General features: G+C 46.9%; 1 protein-coding gene across 1 annotated transcript in view; it reads left to right on the top strand.

The window, feature by feature from the left end:
* HIF3A (hypoxia inducible factor 3, alpha subunit) overlaps positions 1 to 12,141 on the top strand; it is a 59,967-nt gene that overhangs the window by 26,668 nt on the left and 21,158 nt on the right. The window contains exons 4-8 of the mRNA XM_006868442.1: positions 1,094 to 1,178; positions 1,562 to 1,674; positions 2,216 to 2,424; positions 6,635 to 6,741; positions 7,016 to 7,163. Coding sequence (XP_006868504.1) covers positions 1,094 to 1,178; positions 1,562 to 1,674; positions 2,216 to 2,424; positions 6,635 to 6,741; positions 7,016 to 7,163 — 662 coding nt within the window. The remainder of the gene's footprint in view (positions 1 to 1,093; positions 1,179 to 1,561; positions 1,675 to 2,215; positions 2,425 to 6,634; positions 6,742 to 7,015; positions 7,164 to 12,141) is intronic.

Below are 12,141 nucleotides of genomic sequence, written 5' to 3'. Positions count from 1 at the left end.
ATCTTTCTCCCGCGGAGCGGCTGGTAGTTTCGAACCGCTGACCTTAAGGTTCACAGCCCGATTCGTAACCACTACGCTACCAGAGCTCCTTCAAGGTCGGTGGTTCAAAGTTAATAGCAACAGGAAACAAAGCTGTGCCCCAATCAAAAATGGCAGATGACCTCACCACTTTGAATGCATGTTGCTTTCCAGAGTTCTGCCACTAATCCAATCTCCCTCCTCAGACTTCCGGTACTTTCAGGAGGAAGGACTGTACCAGGACTTTTGGAAAGCAACAGAATATAATATGCATTCAAAATAGCATGGTTGGCTGCCATCTTTGAGCAGGGCGTAGCGATTTGTTTCCTACTGAAATCAAAATACCACAGGCCACAGATTTGGTTGCTACGCAACAAATCTGCAACCCTTGTGTATAACAACGATTATTGAACCATGTTAAAACAGTTCAAACCTTGATTCAAAAAAGCTATCCCTGACCACCTTCTTGAAACTAGTACCCCAATCATTTCCTTGTCTTACCCTGCTCCATCCATGTTGTTGTGGTCACTGTTAATTGCCACTGAGTCAATTCCAACTCATGATGACCCTGTGTGTTACAGAGTAGAACTCCTCCTTAGGGTTCTCTTGACTGTCATCTTAATGAAAGCAATTTTCCAGGTCTTTCTTCCGCACTACCAGTGGGTGGGTTTGGACTGCCAGGTTAGCAGGCCAATGCAAACGGAGCCACCTAAGGCCCTGTTTTATCCATATTATTATAGTGATACTGTATGTGTGTGTGTGTGTGTGTGTGTGTGTGTATAGTTTAAGTTTGGCTTTGTTTATTATTATCTGTATCCTCCCGCTAGACAGTCACCTCTGCAAGACAGGAATTTTCTCTGTGGTCACTGCTGTGTCGATCCCACTTAGAGGAGGGCCTGGCCCATAGTAGGTTGTTGAGTGTTGCTGAGTGAATGAATGAATGAGGAGACTGGTGAAGTAATCTGGGCTCTGAATTAGGACTGGGGCATGTAGATGGGGAGAAGGGGATGGTCAAGGGCCTGGTAAGAGTCCATTCATTCCCTCACAACTCCTTCTCCACTCCTCTGGCTCTCAGCTTGAACTCATCGGACACAGTATCTTTGATTTCATCCATCCCTGTGACCAAGAGGAGCTTCAGGATGCCCTGATGCCCAGGCAGAGTGAGTGCTTCTGTTCCCACTTTACAGATGAACAAACAGATTTCACTCTTCCCTCAGCACGTTCCTCTGGAACACTGGACTGAGGGAACTATGAAGGGGGAGAGCACAGCCCTGTCCTGGGGTCTAAGGGGATATGACCCTGCTCTGGGGTCTGAGGGGACATGACCCTCTCCTGGGGTCTGAGGGGACATGACCCTGTCCTAGAGCCTTGAGGTGACATGACTCTGTCCTGGAGTCTGAGCAGTCTCCGTGCCCTAGAGGCTCTCTGGTTCCAGATCCCAGTTTTGGAGGTGAGGCTGCGGAGGCTTAGTAGCAGGGGTACTGAAGGGACCTAGAGTTGTCCACACGGCCTGGTAACACCCCGCCCCTCTGGCCCTCTCCAGACCTGTCCAAGAAGAAACCAGAAGCCCCCACCCAGCGGTGCTTCTCCTTGCGCATGAAGAGCACCCTCACCAGCCGCGGGCGCACCCTCAACCTCAAAGCTGCCACGTGGAAGGTAGGCAAGGCCTGGCAGAAGGAGGCCACTGAGCTGAGTCCTGAAAGGCCTGGTGAGGAGTGAACCAAGGGCCACCAGAGTGGGATCATGCAGGCTCTCCCAGGGCATCTAGGAGAATGGGTGTCTGTGGAGTTGGGGGTCTCAGAAGTCCTGGTAATCTTTCTTAGGCTCTGTCTAGGTCGGTCTAGGGCTTGAGATTCTCAGTCCCCTGAGACTGGGTTTCTAGGGCATTGGGGTCTAAAGAATCCTCAGAATTGCCTCTGCCTGCATTTCCAGGGGTTTGGAATTTTAGGGTCATTAGAACCCCTGGCCTGGGTCTCCATGGGGTTGGACTTTGGTGTTGTCAGAATCCTGAGCCTGGGTCTCGGAGGAACTGGACTCCTGGGGTCCTCAGAGCTCTCTGAGCTGGGTCACCCTCAGGGATTTCTTCTCAGCTCCCTGTGAAACCCACAGAGACCCAGCTCCGGGCCCCATGGGTGTCCCACATGTAGTGATTCACCCACTCAGATCCTGCAGACTAACCCCTCCCTCCCTCCCCCAGGTGCTGCACTGCTCCGGGCACATGAGGGCCTATAAGCCCCCCGCACAGACTGCCCCAGCTGGGATCCCCGACCTGGAGCCCCCCATGAGGTGCCTGGTGCTCATCTGTGAGGCTATCCCCCACCCAGGCAGCCTGGAGCCCCCGCTGGGCCGGGGGGCCTTCCTCAGCCGCCACAGCCTGGACATGAAATTCACCTACTGTGATGAGAGGTGGGCAGCAGCTTGGCTGCCCTCAGATATGTGCCCAGATTCACTGACCGCCTGCCACCCCCCTGCCCCACTGGATTTCTTTCTCTTTGTTCATTCCTCTCTGTCTGTCTGTCTGTCTGTCTGTCACGCTCTGATTTTTGGTGGGTCTTCTGATCTTTCATTCTCTGTCTTTTTCTCTGAGGGGCTCCCTTCTGGCCTTTTGTTGCTTTCCTTAATTAATTAATTCATGTCAAGCAGTCCTTACGGTACCCAACACACAGGAAGTACTCAAGAAATTAACTGGACTGGATAGTTATTGTTGTTGTGAAGTGCCGTCTAGTCGGTTCTGACCCATAGCAACCCTGTGTAGGGTTTCCAAGGAGCAGCTGGTGAGCTTGAACAGCCGACCTTGCAGTTCAAATGACTTTGCAGTCTGGTGCATTAACCCACAGCGCCACACCAGATGCTGTCAAAACCAGTCATGATGATCTCATCCACAAATGAACGGAATAAAGTAGACCATTGTGATCTATAGGGATTTCATTAGCTGATTTTTGGAAGTAGATGGTCAGAACTTTCTTCCTAGTTTGTCTGTCTTAGTCCAGAAATTCCACTGACATCTGCTCAGCATCACAGCAACATGCAAGCCTCCACTGATACTTGGTGGTGGGTCCATATGAGGTGCACTGGCCCAGAATTGAACTCAGATTGGATAATGTTACCCCCAAATTCAAAGAGTTCTGGTAGCATAGTGGTTATGAGGTTGGCCCAGGATCGGACATTGTTTTGTTCTGCTGTGCATGGGGTCTCTATGAGTCGGTTCTGACTCGATGGCACCTGACAACAACAACAACAACAACAACAACAGTGGTTATGAGTCAGGCTACTAACCTCACAGTCAGCAGTTCTAGACTACCAGCCGCTCTGTGGGAGGAAGATGAGGCTTTCTGCACCTGTAAAGATTTACATCCTCGGAAACCCTATGCAGGGTCGCTATGAGTTGGAACCGACCACCTCCAAATTCATGCCTTCCTGAAACCTTAGAATGGGGTCTCCTCTGGAAATCGGGTCTTTGTGGTTCTAATTAGTAAGATGAGGTCATAGTGAAGTAGTGCATTTAACACAATCTGACTAGAGTCCCAATAAGAAAGATATAAGAGACACAGAGACACACACAAGGAAGGTGGCGGCTTTGTGATGACAAGAGGCAGAAATTAGAGTGATGCTGTCCTAAGCCACGGAATGCCTAGGACAGAAGCTGGAAGAGGGCAGAAGAGATTCTCCCTGAAGCTTCTGAAGCAAACACAGCCCTGTCAGCATCTTCATTTCAGACAGCATTGGTGGCACAGTGTGGTAAACACTGGGCAGATCAAACCCACCAGCCGCTCTGAGGGAGAGAGACGGCGTTGTCTGCTCCCACGTAAATTTGCAGTCTCCAAAACTCCGTGTAACCGTCCTCTCTGTCTTATGGGGGTGTGATGAGTTGTAATTGACTCAGTGACAGTGGGGACTTCAAGAACTTTGAGACAATACATTTCTGCTGTTTTAAGACTCCCAATTTGTGGTCTTAGGAAATGAATGTGCTTCCCTCTGTCTTTTTCTCTCCTCTTTTCTCTGTTCTTCCTCTAATTTCTCTCCCTCCGTCCCTCTTTTATCTTGTCATGAAGTGGTCCTTAGGGATGGCGACCCTGGGTGGATTCTGACTGCTTGGGTTTATATCCTAGTTGTGTACCCTTGGCAATGTGACTTCGCTGCCCCATGCCTCAGTCTCCTCATCGGTCATATGGAAGTAAGAGTAGAACATTTTCTTTGTATGTTCTTCTTAGCACTGGATAAGGTCTCCAGCACAAGGCCCTCACTATACAAGAATTATATTTCTTAAATGATCACCATCATTATTATTTTTTATTTCTTTTAACTCTTTCTCCTTCTCTGGATTTTATTTCTCCCCATCTCATCTCCTATTTCTTTCATCTTTTTCTCTTTTTTCCTTTTCCCCCTTCCTTTCACTTTTTTTTTTGCCTTCTCTTCCCCTTTGTATTTGCTTCCTGTTGCTACTTCAACACATGATCAAACAATCGAACACACTACTATCAAATCACTTCTGACTCAAAGCAAGCCTGTGTAGGGTTTCTGAGATGATAAATCTTTATGGGAGCAGGCAGCCTCTTCATTTATTTTCCTGCAGAGTGACAGGGGGATTTGAATAGCTGACCCTGTGGTTAGTAGTGCCTAAGCCACAGAATCACCAGGGCTCCTTTATCAAACAACAGATTTATTATTTCACAGTTTTGATGGTTAGAAGTCTGCAGTGAGCTTTAAAAACAACGAGAAACAAACATTGCCATGGAGTCAGTTCTGACTCGTGACAACCCTGTGTGTGGTCCTTGGGAGACATAAGCAGTTTGTAATCAACGACTAGTCTAAAGGTTGATAGTTCAAGCCCAGCCAGCAGTGCTATGAAAGAAAGTCCTGGTGATCTGCTCGATAAAGATTTTAGCCAAGAAAACCCTGGGGAGTTCAGTTCTACTGTGTAACACATGGGTTCTTCATGAAATGAGCCTTTCAGGATGTAAGTCAAGGAGTTAGTAGGGAAGGTTTATTCTGAAGGCTCCGGGGAGAATCTGTTTCATTGCCTTTTTCAGTGTCTGGAAGCTGTCTACATTCCTTCAACCGTCTTCAGAATGAATCCTCCAACCTAGTGATGTCACTTGGCAGGATGGGGGCGGGCTGTCACTGTTGGAGTAGAAGTCACTAAAATCTCCTCCAAGGTGGCAGTGGCAGGCTGGTCCATGTTGCAGGAGGAGGGACCGTCAAGGCTGTTACGTCATGAAGGTTGGTGTCAGCCAGTGTAGTAACTTGTCACACTCCTATCTATCTGTCACTTAGAGTACAAATGGACAGGCCGTGGTGCCTGCCATTGATCAGAGAGGAGAGTCTCCAGCTTGACCAGTGGGAGAGGGGAGGAGCCACGTGAGTGACACCAACCCTAGAGATGCCACGGTTCCAACCGCTGCTTCTGTTGTCCTCTCCTTCTCTGACTCCAACCCTCCTGCCTCCTTTTTATTGTGAATTGGGTGAAGGTTTACAGAGCAGACCAATTTTCCATTCAACAATTCATACGCATTTTGTTTCCTCTCGTTAATTGTAATCCCCACAATGCTACATCACTTATCCCACTTCCTCCCTGTGTTTTCCTGGTTTCCATTCCGCCTTCTTTCCTAACCCTTCTGAAGTTTGTCTTCGGGTAAATGTTGCCCTTTTGATCTCAAATGGTTGATTATCGTCAAAGGTGTGTATCTCCCTAATGTTATTGTTCCCCTTATAGGCCTGTCTATTTGGGTAAAAATTGAACCACTATGGTAAATTCATTTCCACACCTGAAAGGTGACTAAGGACTGTAGTTTCAGGTATTCTACCAATCTTTATCCAACCAGTAAACCTGGTCTTTCTATGAGTTTGAGCTTTGTTCCACTCTTTCTCCTATTCTATCCAGAACTTTTAATACGATTCCTTCAGAGCAGCTGATAGTGGTAGCTGGGCACCATCTAGGTCTTCTGATCTCAGAATCATGGAGACCGATGTTCGTGGGGTCCAGTCTTCATAGGACTCATTATTTCTATTAATCCTTGATTTTCTTCATTCTTTTTTCTTCTAGACAGGGAGAAACCAAAATAGTTGCACCTTAGATGACCACTCATGAGCTTTTAAGACCCCAGTTGCTACTCACCAAAATCTTCCTGCTTCCCTCTTATAAGGACTCTTGTATAAGAACCCACCTGGGCCACCTCCTTATCTCAATATCCTTAACTTCATCATAGCTGTAAAGACCGAGGTTCAGGGATTAGGGCGAGGACATTTCGGGGGACAATTATTTAGTGTATCTCAATCAAACCCACGCACTGCTCTTGAGTCAATTCTGACTCATAGTGGCCCTATAGCAGAGTAGAGTGGCCCTATAGGGTTTTCAGTGCTGTAAATCTTTAGGAAAGTGGGTTTGAACTACCAACCTTACAATCAGCAGGCAAGCCCTTTAACCACTACATTCCGGGTGTTCCTTTCAGTCTACCACATCCTGCTTTTCCCATCTCTTACTCTTTCCCTGTCTCATTGTTATCATTCTCTCTCTCCATCTTGCTGCCTTTGTCCCTGTGCTACCTGCCCTTCCTTCTCCCCACCCCCATCCCAGCTGCACTCGGGTCTCACCAGGCTCCGTGCATCCTACCCCCAGGATTGCCGAAGTCGCTGGCTATAGCCCCGAGGATCTGATTGGTTGTTCTGCCTACGAGTACATCCATGCCCTGGACTCCGATGCAGTCAGCAAGAGCATCCACACCTGTGCGTGTGTCCTTCCCCAGGCCTGACCCCAAAGCCATCCCCCAACACCCGGGGAGCCACCCCACCCCCAAGCCTTAGCTCCCACGCCCCAGGGAACCTGGCCTCCAAACACCAGCAAGGCACCTCCTCTTCTCCCACCCATGCCACCACTAACACCCTCTCCCCCAAACTCCAAGGAACCTTCTCCTGTCTGGCCTACTCATATCCAGCCCCTAGTCCCCAGGCCCTTCTCCTCCCCTGTGTCTCTCACCTGTGTCTCTGTCCGCCTTCCCAGTGCTGAGCAAAGGCCAGGCCATCACGGGACAATACCGCTTCCTGGCTCGGAGTGGTGGCTACTTGTGGACCCAGACACAGGCCACTGTGGTATCCGGGGGCCGGGGCCCGCAGTCTGAGAGCATCGTCTGCATCCACTTCCTGATCAGGTAAGCAAGAGGAGGTGGGATGGTTGAATGTGGGAGTCTGGTTCTCATATATATAGACAAATGCATAAAAAAATGGAATTAAAACATAATGGAATTTTCCCATGAACTTTTTGAAGTCCTCTGGAATGTAAGTCAGTTCCAACTCATAGTGACCCAGTATAAGGTTTCCAAGGAGGAACTGATGGGTTTGAACCACCAACCTTGCAGTTAACAGTCCAATGCTTCTCCTACAGCACCACATATATACTGTACTGGTATAAGTATAAGGAGCCCTAGTGGTGCTGTGGGTTAGGCGCTGGGCTGCTAACTGCAAGGTCTGTGGTTCAAACCCACCAGCCACTCCAAAGGGAGAAAGATGAGGCTGTCTGTTCCCAAAAGGTTTACAGTTTCAGAAACCCAGTATCAGGTCCCTATGAGTCAGAATCGACTTATAGATAGCAGTGGGTTTGGTTTTGGTACAGATGTGTGCAGAGGTGTGTGTGTGTGTCAATCATACATAAATGTAGCCTCCAGGCCAGGGTATCTCAACTACAGTACCTGTAGTGTGAGCTGACTCCTGTCTCGCTCCCCTTTCCACCCTCTTTCTGAACTACATTGCCTTCTTTAGTGTTCTTGGAACATGCCAGACTCTTTCCTGCCTCAGGACCTTTGCACATGAAATTTCTTCTACCCAGAATGCTTCTCTTCCCTCGTGGGGTAGCCTTGAATCAGAATTGACTCCATGGCAGTGGGATTGCTTTTTTGTGTATTTTTAATGCTCAATTCATACTTCTAATCTCTTGAGTTATGCCAATTTATTCTTCTGGTCTTGACTCAGGCATCACTTCCTGAGACAACCTTTGCCTAAATCCTCACACTAGTTCAGGTCTCTTCATTTGTTAAGCATCATCTAGTTAGTTCCAGCTCACAGCGACTCTGTATAAGATTTCCTAGGAGCACCAGGTATATTTGAACCGCCAACCTTGCAGTTCAGTGTTTATCCTACAGCACTACACCAGGACTCCTGATATACTATACTTTAAAGAGCCTTGGTGGCACAAAGGTTAGAGGCTGCTAATCAGAAGGTCAGAGCTTCAAATCCACCAGCTACCCCAAGGACGAAAGAAGAAGCAGTCTGCTTCCATAAAATTTGCAACCTGGGAAACCATATGGGGCAGTTCTATTTTGTCCTATGAGTTGCTATGAGTAGGAATTGCCTTGATGGCAGCAGGTTTTTATGCTGTACTTTTTCCCTGAAAGCATTTAAGGTCATTTGTAAGTATTTATTTGTATTCAACTAGTCCTCTCGGATTGCTCTTTTCAAAATTGCAAACACCCTTACTTTTCCCCTTTCTCTAGTTTTCCCTCATACCTCTCTGGGTCGACTGGATAGTGCAAACAGTTAAATGCTGGGCTACCAACCAAAAGGTCAGTGGTCCAAAGCCACCCAGTGGCACCTCGCAAGAAAGCACTGGTGATCTACTTCCAAAAGGTCACAGCTATGAAAACCCAATGAGCGCAGTTCTATTCTGTCTCACATGGGTCGCCATGAATCAAAATGGACTAGACCGCAACTGGTTTGGTTGTTCTGGATTTGTGTGTATGTGTGTGTATGCATGTTTATTTCTTTTTGCCATTATCTAACCTAGCACCCTCCAAGATAAGTAAGAGGCAAACCACAAATGTCATTTTGGATTTGCTAGTCATTCCGTTGGAGTGTGGTGGCTCCATACGATATGCATACAAAGTCTGCGGTTCGAGCCCACCAGCTGCTTCATGAGAGAAAGATGAGCCTTTCTGCTCCTATGGAGATTTAAAGCCTCAGAAACCCTGTATAGGGTTGCTATGAGTCAGAACCGACTCGATAGCACTTAATAAAAACAGACATCCGATTAAAAAAGTCAAAAGTTGAAAGTAATTTTAATAACATGTTTTATTTTATCCATTATACCTTTGCAACATGGAATCAATATAAAAATTATTAAGGAAATAACTTAGATTCTCTTCTTTGTACTCAGCCTTTGAAATCCAGCATATATTTTACACTTATGGCACATCTCAGTTCAAACTAGCAACGTTTCATCTGCTCCAAAGTCAGGAGCGTCAGAGAAAAAGAGGAAGACCCCCAGCGAGATGGATTGGCAAAGTGGCAGCATCAGTGGGCTCAAGCGTGGCAACAATTGTGAGGTTGGCCCAGGATCGGGCAGTGTTTCATTCTGCTGTACATAGATAAGGTCACTATGAGTCGGTACCGACTTGATGTCACCTAACAACAACAACAACAAAGTCATTTTGGTGTATGACTGGTGTATTGAATAATGTAGGCCTGGTGTGGTGCTGTAGAATCAGCACTGGACTGCTAACCAAAAGGTCGACAGTTCAAATCCACTAACTGCTCCTTGAAAACCCTATACAAGGTTGCAATGAGTCAGAACCAACTTGATGACACTTGACAGCAGCAACATTATCTCTGTATCTTCGGAACCGACTCCACGCACATAACAACAACAACAACAACAACATCTGTCTATTGGGGGCGGAGGTAGAATTCTGACGTCATGTGACATATGTTCAATTCCAGGTCAAAGTACTTCATGCATTGTTGTTGTTGTTAAGTGCCATAGAGTCGGTTCCGACCCATAGCGACCCTGAACAGGGTTTCCGAGGCTGTAAATCTTTACGGGAGCAGAACGTCTCATCTTTCTCCCGAGGACCGGCTGGTAGTTTCGAACTGCTGGTCTTAAGGTTCGCAGCCAATTCGTAACCACTACGCTACCAGAGCTCCTTAGCCAATGAAAACCCTGTGTATCACAGCCAACTGGGTCTTTCCATTGTGTATTGATTGGATCAACATAAGTCCAGGCCCAATTTAATGACCCCAGAAGCCCTATACAGCAGGGGTGGGGACCATCTGGCCCACAGGCTGTATGTTGTTATTGTTATGTGCCGTGGAGTCAGTTCTGACTCATAGCGACCTATACAGGGTGTCCGAGGCTAAAAAGCCTCATCTTTTTCCCACGGAGCAGCTGGTAATTTTGAACTGCTTGCTGTCTGTGAGGTTCACAGCCCAATTCATAACCACTATGCTACCAGAGGGCCCGTGAAATCATTTGGTCTGGCCCTGCCAAGGCAGCCGCAATTCCAGTCATCATATTTGTTGTTGTTGTTGTTAGGTGCCATAGCATCAGTACTGACTCATAGCGACCCTGTGCACAATAGAATGAAACACTGCCCAATCCTGGGCCAACCTCACAATTGTTGCCACACTTGAGCCCATTGATGCTGCCACTTGGCCAATCTATCTCGCTGGGGGTCTTTTTCTCTGACCCTCCACCCTACCAAACATGATGTCCTTCTCCAGCGACTGGTCCCTCCTGACAATATGTCCCAAGTATAAGAGACGAAGTTAGGCCATCCTGGCCTCCAATGAGCACTCTGGCTGCATATATTCCTGAGTTAATTAAATATTTGTATGGCCCATGAATAGTGTTTTAAATTTGGGCAGAAAAAAGTTTCCCCTTCTCTACTATAGTGTTGCTATGAGTCGGAACCAACTTGATGGCACTTGATAACAACAAGATGACATGCAAATTCATGAAGTATTCCATATTTGTTTGGAGTCCTGGTGTGGCGCTGTAGGATCAACACTGAACTCTAACCATAAGCTCGGAGGTTCAAGCCCACCAGCCACTCCTTGGAAACCCTATACAAGGTCACTGTTAGTTGTAACCAACTCAACAGCATTTAGCAACAACAACAAGGTGAGGCTTTCTGCTCTCACAAAGATTTACAGCCTCAGAAACCCTGTACAGGGTCACTATGAGTTGGAACCTACTCGATGGCACTTAACAACTATCTACCTACCCATTTTGCCTCCTTCCTATCTATGTACTTATTTATCTATTTACAACAGATACTATGTTTCTTTGTTGTTGTTGTTTTTGTGAAGTGCTGTCGAGTCAGTTCCTACCCATAGCGACCCTGTATAGGGTTTCCTAGGAGCAGCTGGTAAGCTTGAACTGCCGACTTTGCTTTGCAGTTCAAAACAGCTTTGCAGTCTGGCGCATTAACCCACAGTGCCATACCAGAACTCCAGTATGTATCTTTGTTGTTGTTGTTGTTAAGTACCATCGAGTCAATTCCAACTCATAGCGACCCTATACAGGGTTTCCGAGGCTGTAAATCTTTACGGGAGCAGAAAGCCTCATCTTTCTCCCGCGAAACAGCTGCTATGTATCTTTACTCATCCTAAATTATAATGTATTTGTTGTTAGGTGTTGTCGAGTCGGCTGCAATTCATAGCCACTGTATGTATAACAAAACAAAACACTGCCCAGTCCTCTGCCATTCTCAGACACACTTGAGCCCATGGTTGCCGCCACTGTATAACTTCATCTTGTTAGGGGTCTTCCTCATCTTCACGGATGCTCACTTTACCAAATATAATGTCCTTCTCCAGAGACTGGTCTCTCCTGATGACATGTCCAAAGTATGTGCCCCGGCAAATTTATTCCAGGGTTTTTTCCGAAGAGGGATGCGGCTGTCGGCGATAAGAATTACACGGAGTCATGGGTCGTGATGAATTCAAATTCATATTACATTTTTTATTCTTCTCATTTCTATGCTACTCTACTCTCTCATTCTTTACCCTCCTACTCATTCTTTACTCTCCTGATCTCCTGCTCATTTCTTCTGCTTCTTTTCTCCCTTCCCCTGCTCCTGCTCTACATTACTCCCTCTATCCTCCCTCCATTCTTTTATCGTCTCCTCTCCACCTCATATTCCTTCTTCTCCCCCTTCCTCCCTTCTCCTTCTTTCTACTTCTATTTACCTCTACTTACTTATTCTATCTTACAACCCCCTTATATACCATTACAAAAAACATTGCTTTCATAGTCATCAATGACATCAAAATACAATCAATTCTGGGGCACATTCTTCATGATTTACAACAGGGATGAAAAGTTACAGCAAAGAGGCATTATCTCAAGCCATACGA

The sequence above is a fragment of the Chrysochloris asiatica genome, unplaced genomic scaffold (genome assembly GCF_000296735.1).
Source record: "Chrysochloris asiatica unplaced genomic scaffold, ChrAsi1.0 scaffold00116, whole genome shotgun sequence".
NCBI lineage: Eukaryota > Metazoa > Chordata > Mammalia > Afrosoricida > Chrysochloridae > Chrysochloris > Chrysochloris asiatica.
Note: the sequence above shows the minus strand (reverse complement) of the source record. Positions and strands in the feature narration are given on the sequence as shown.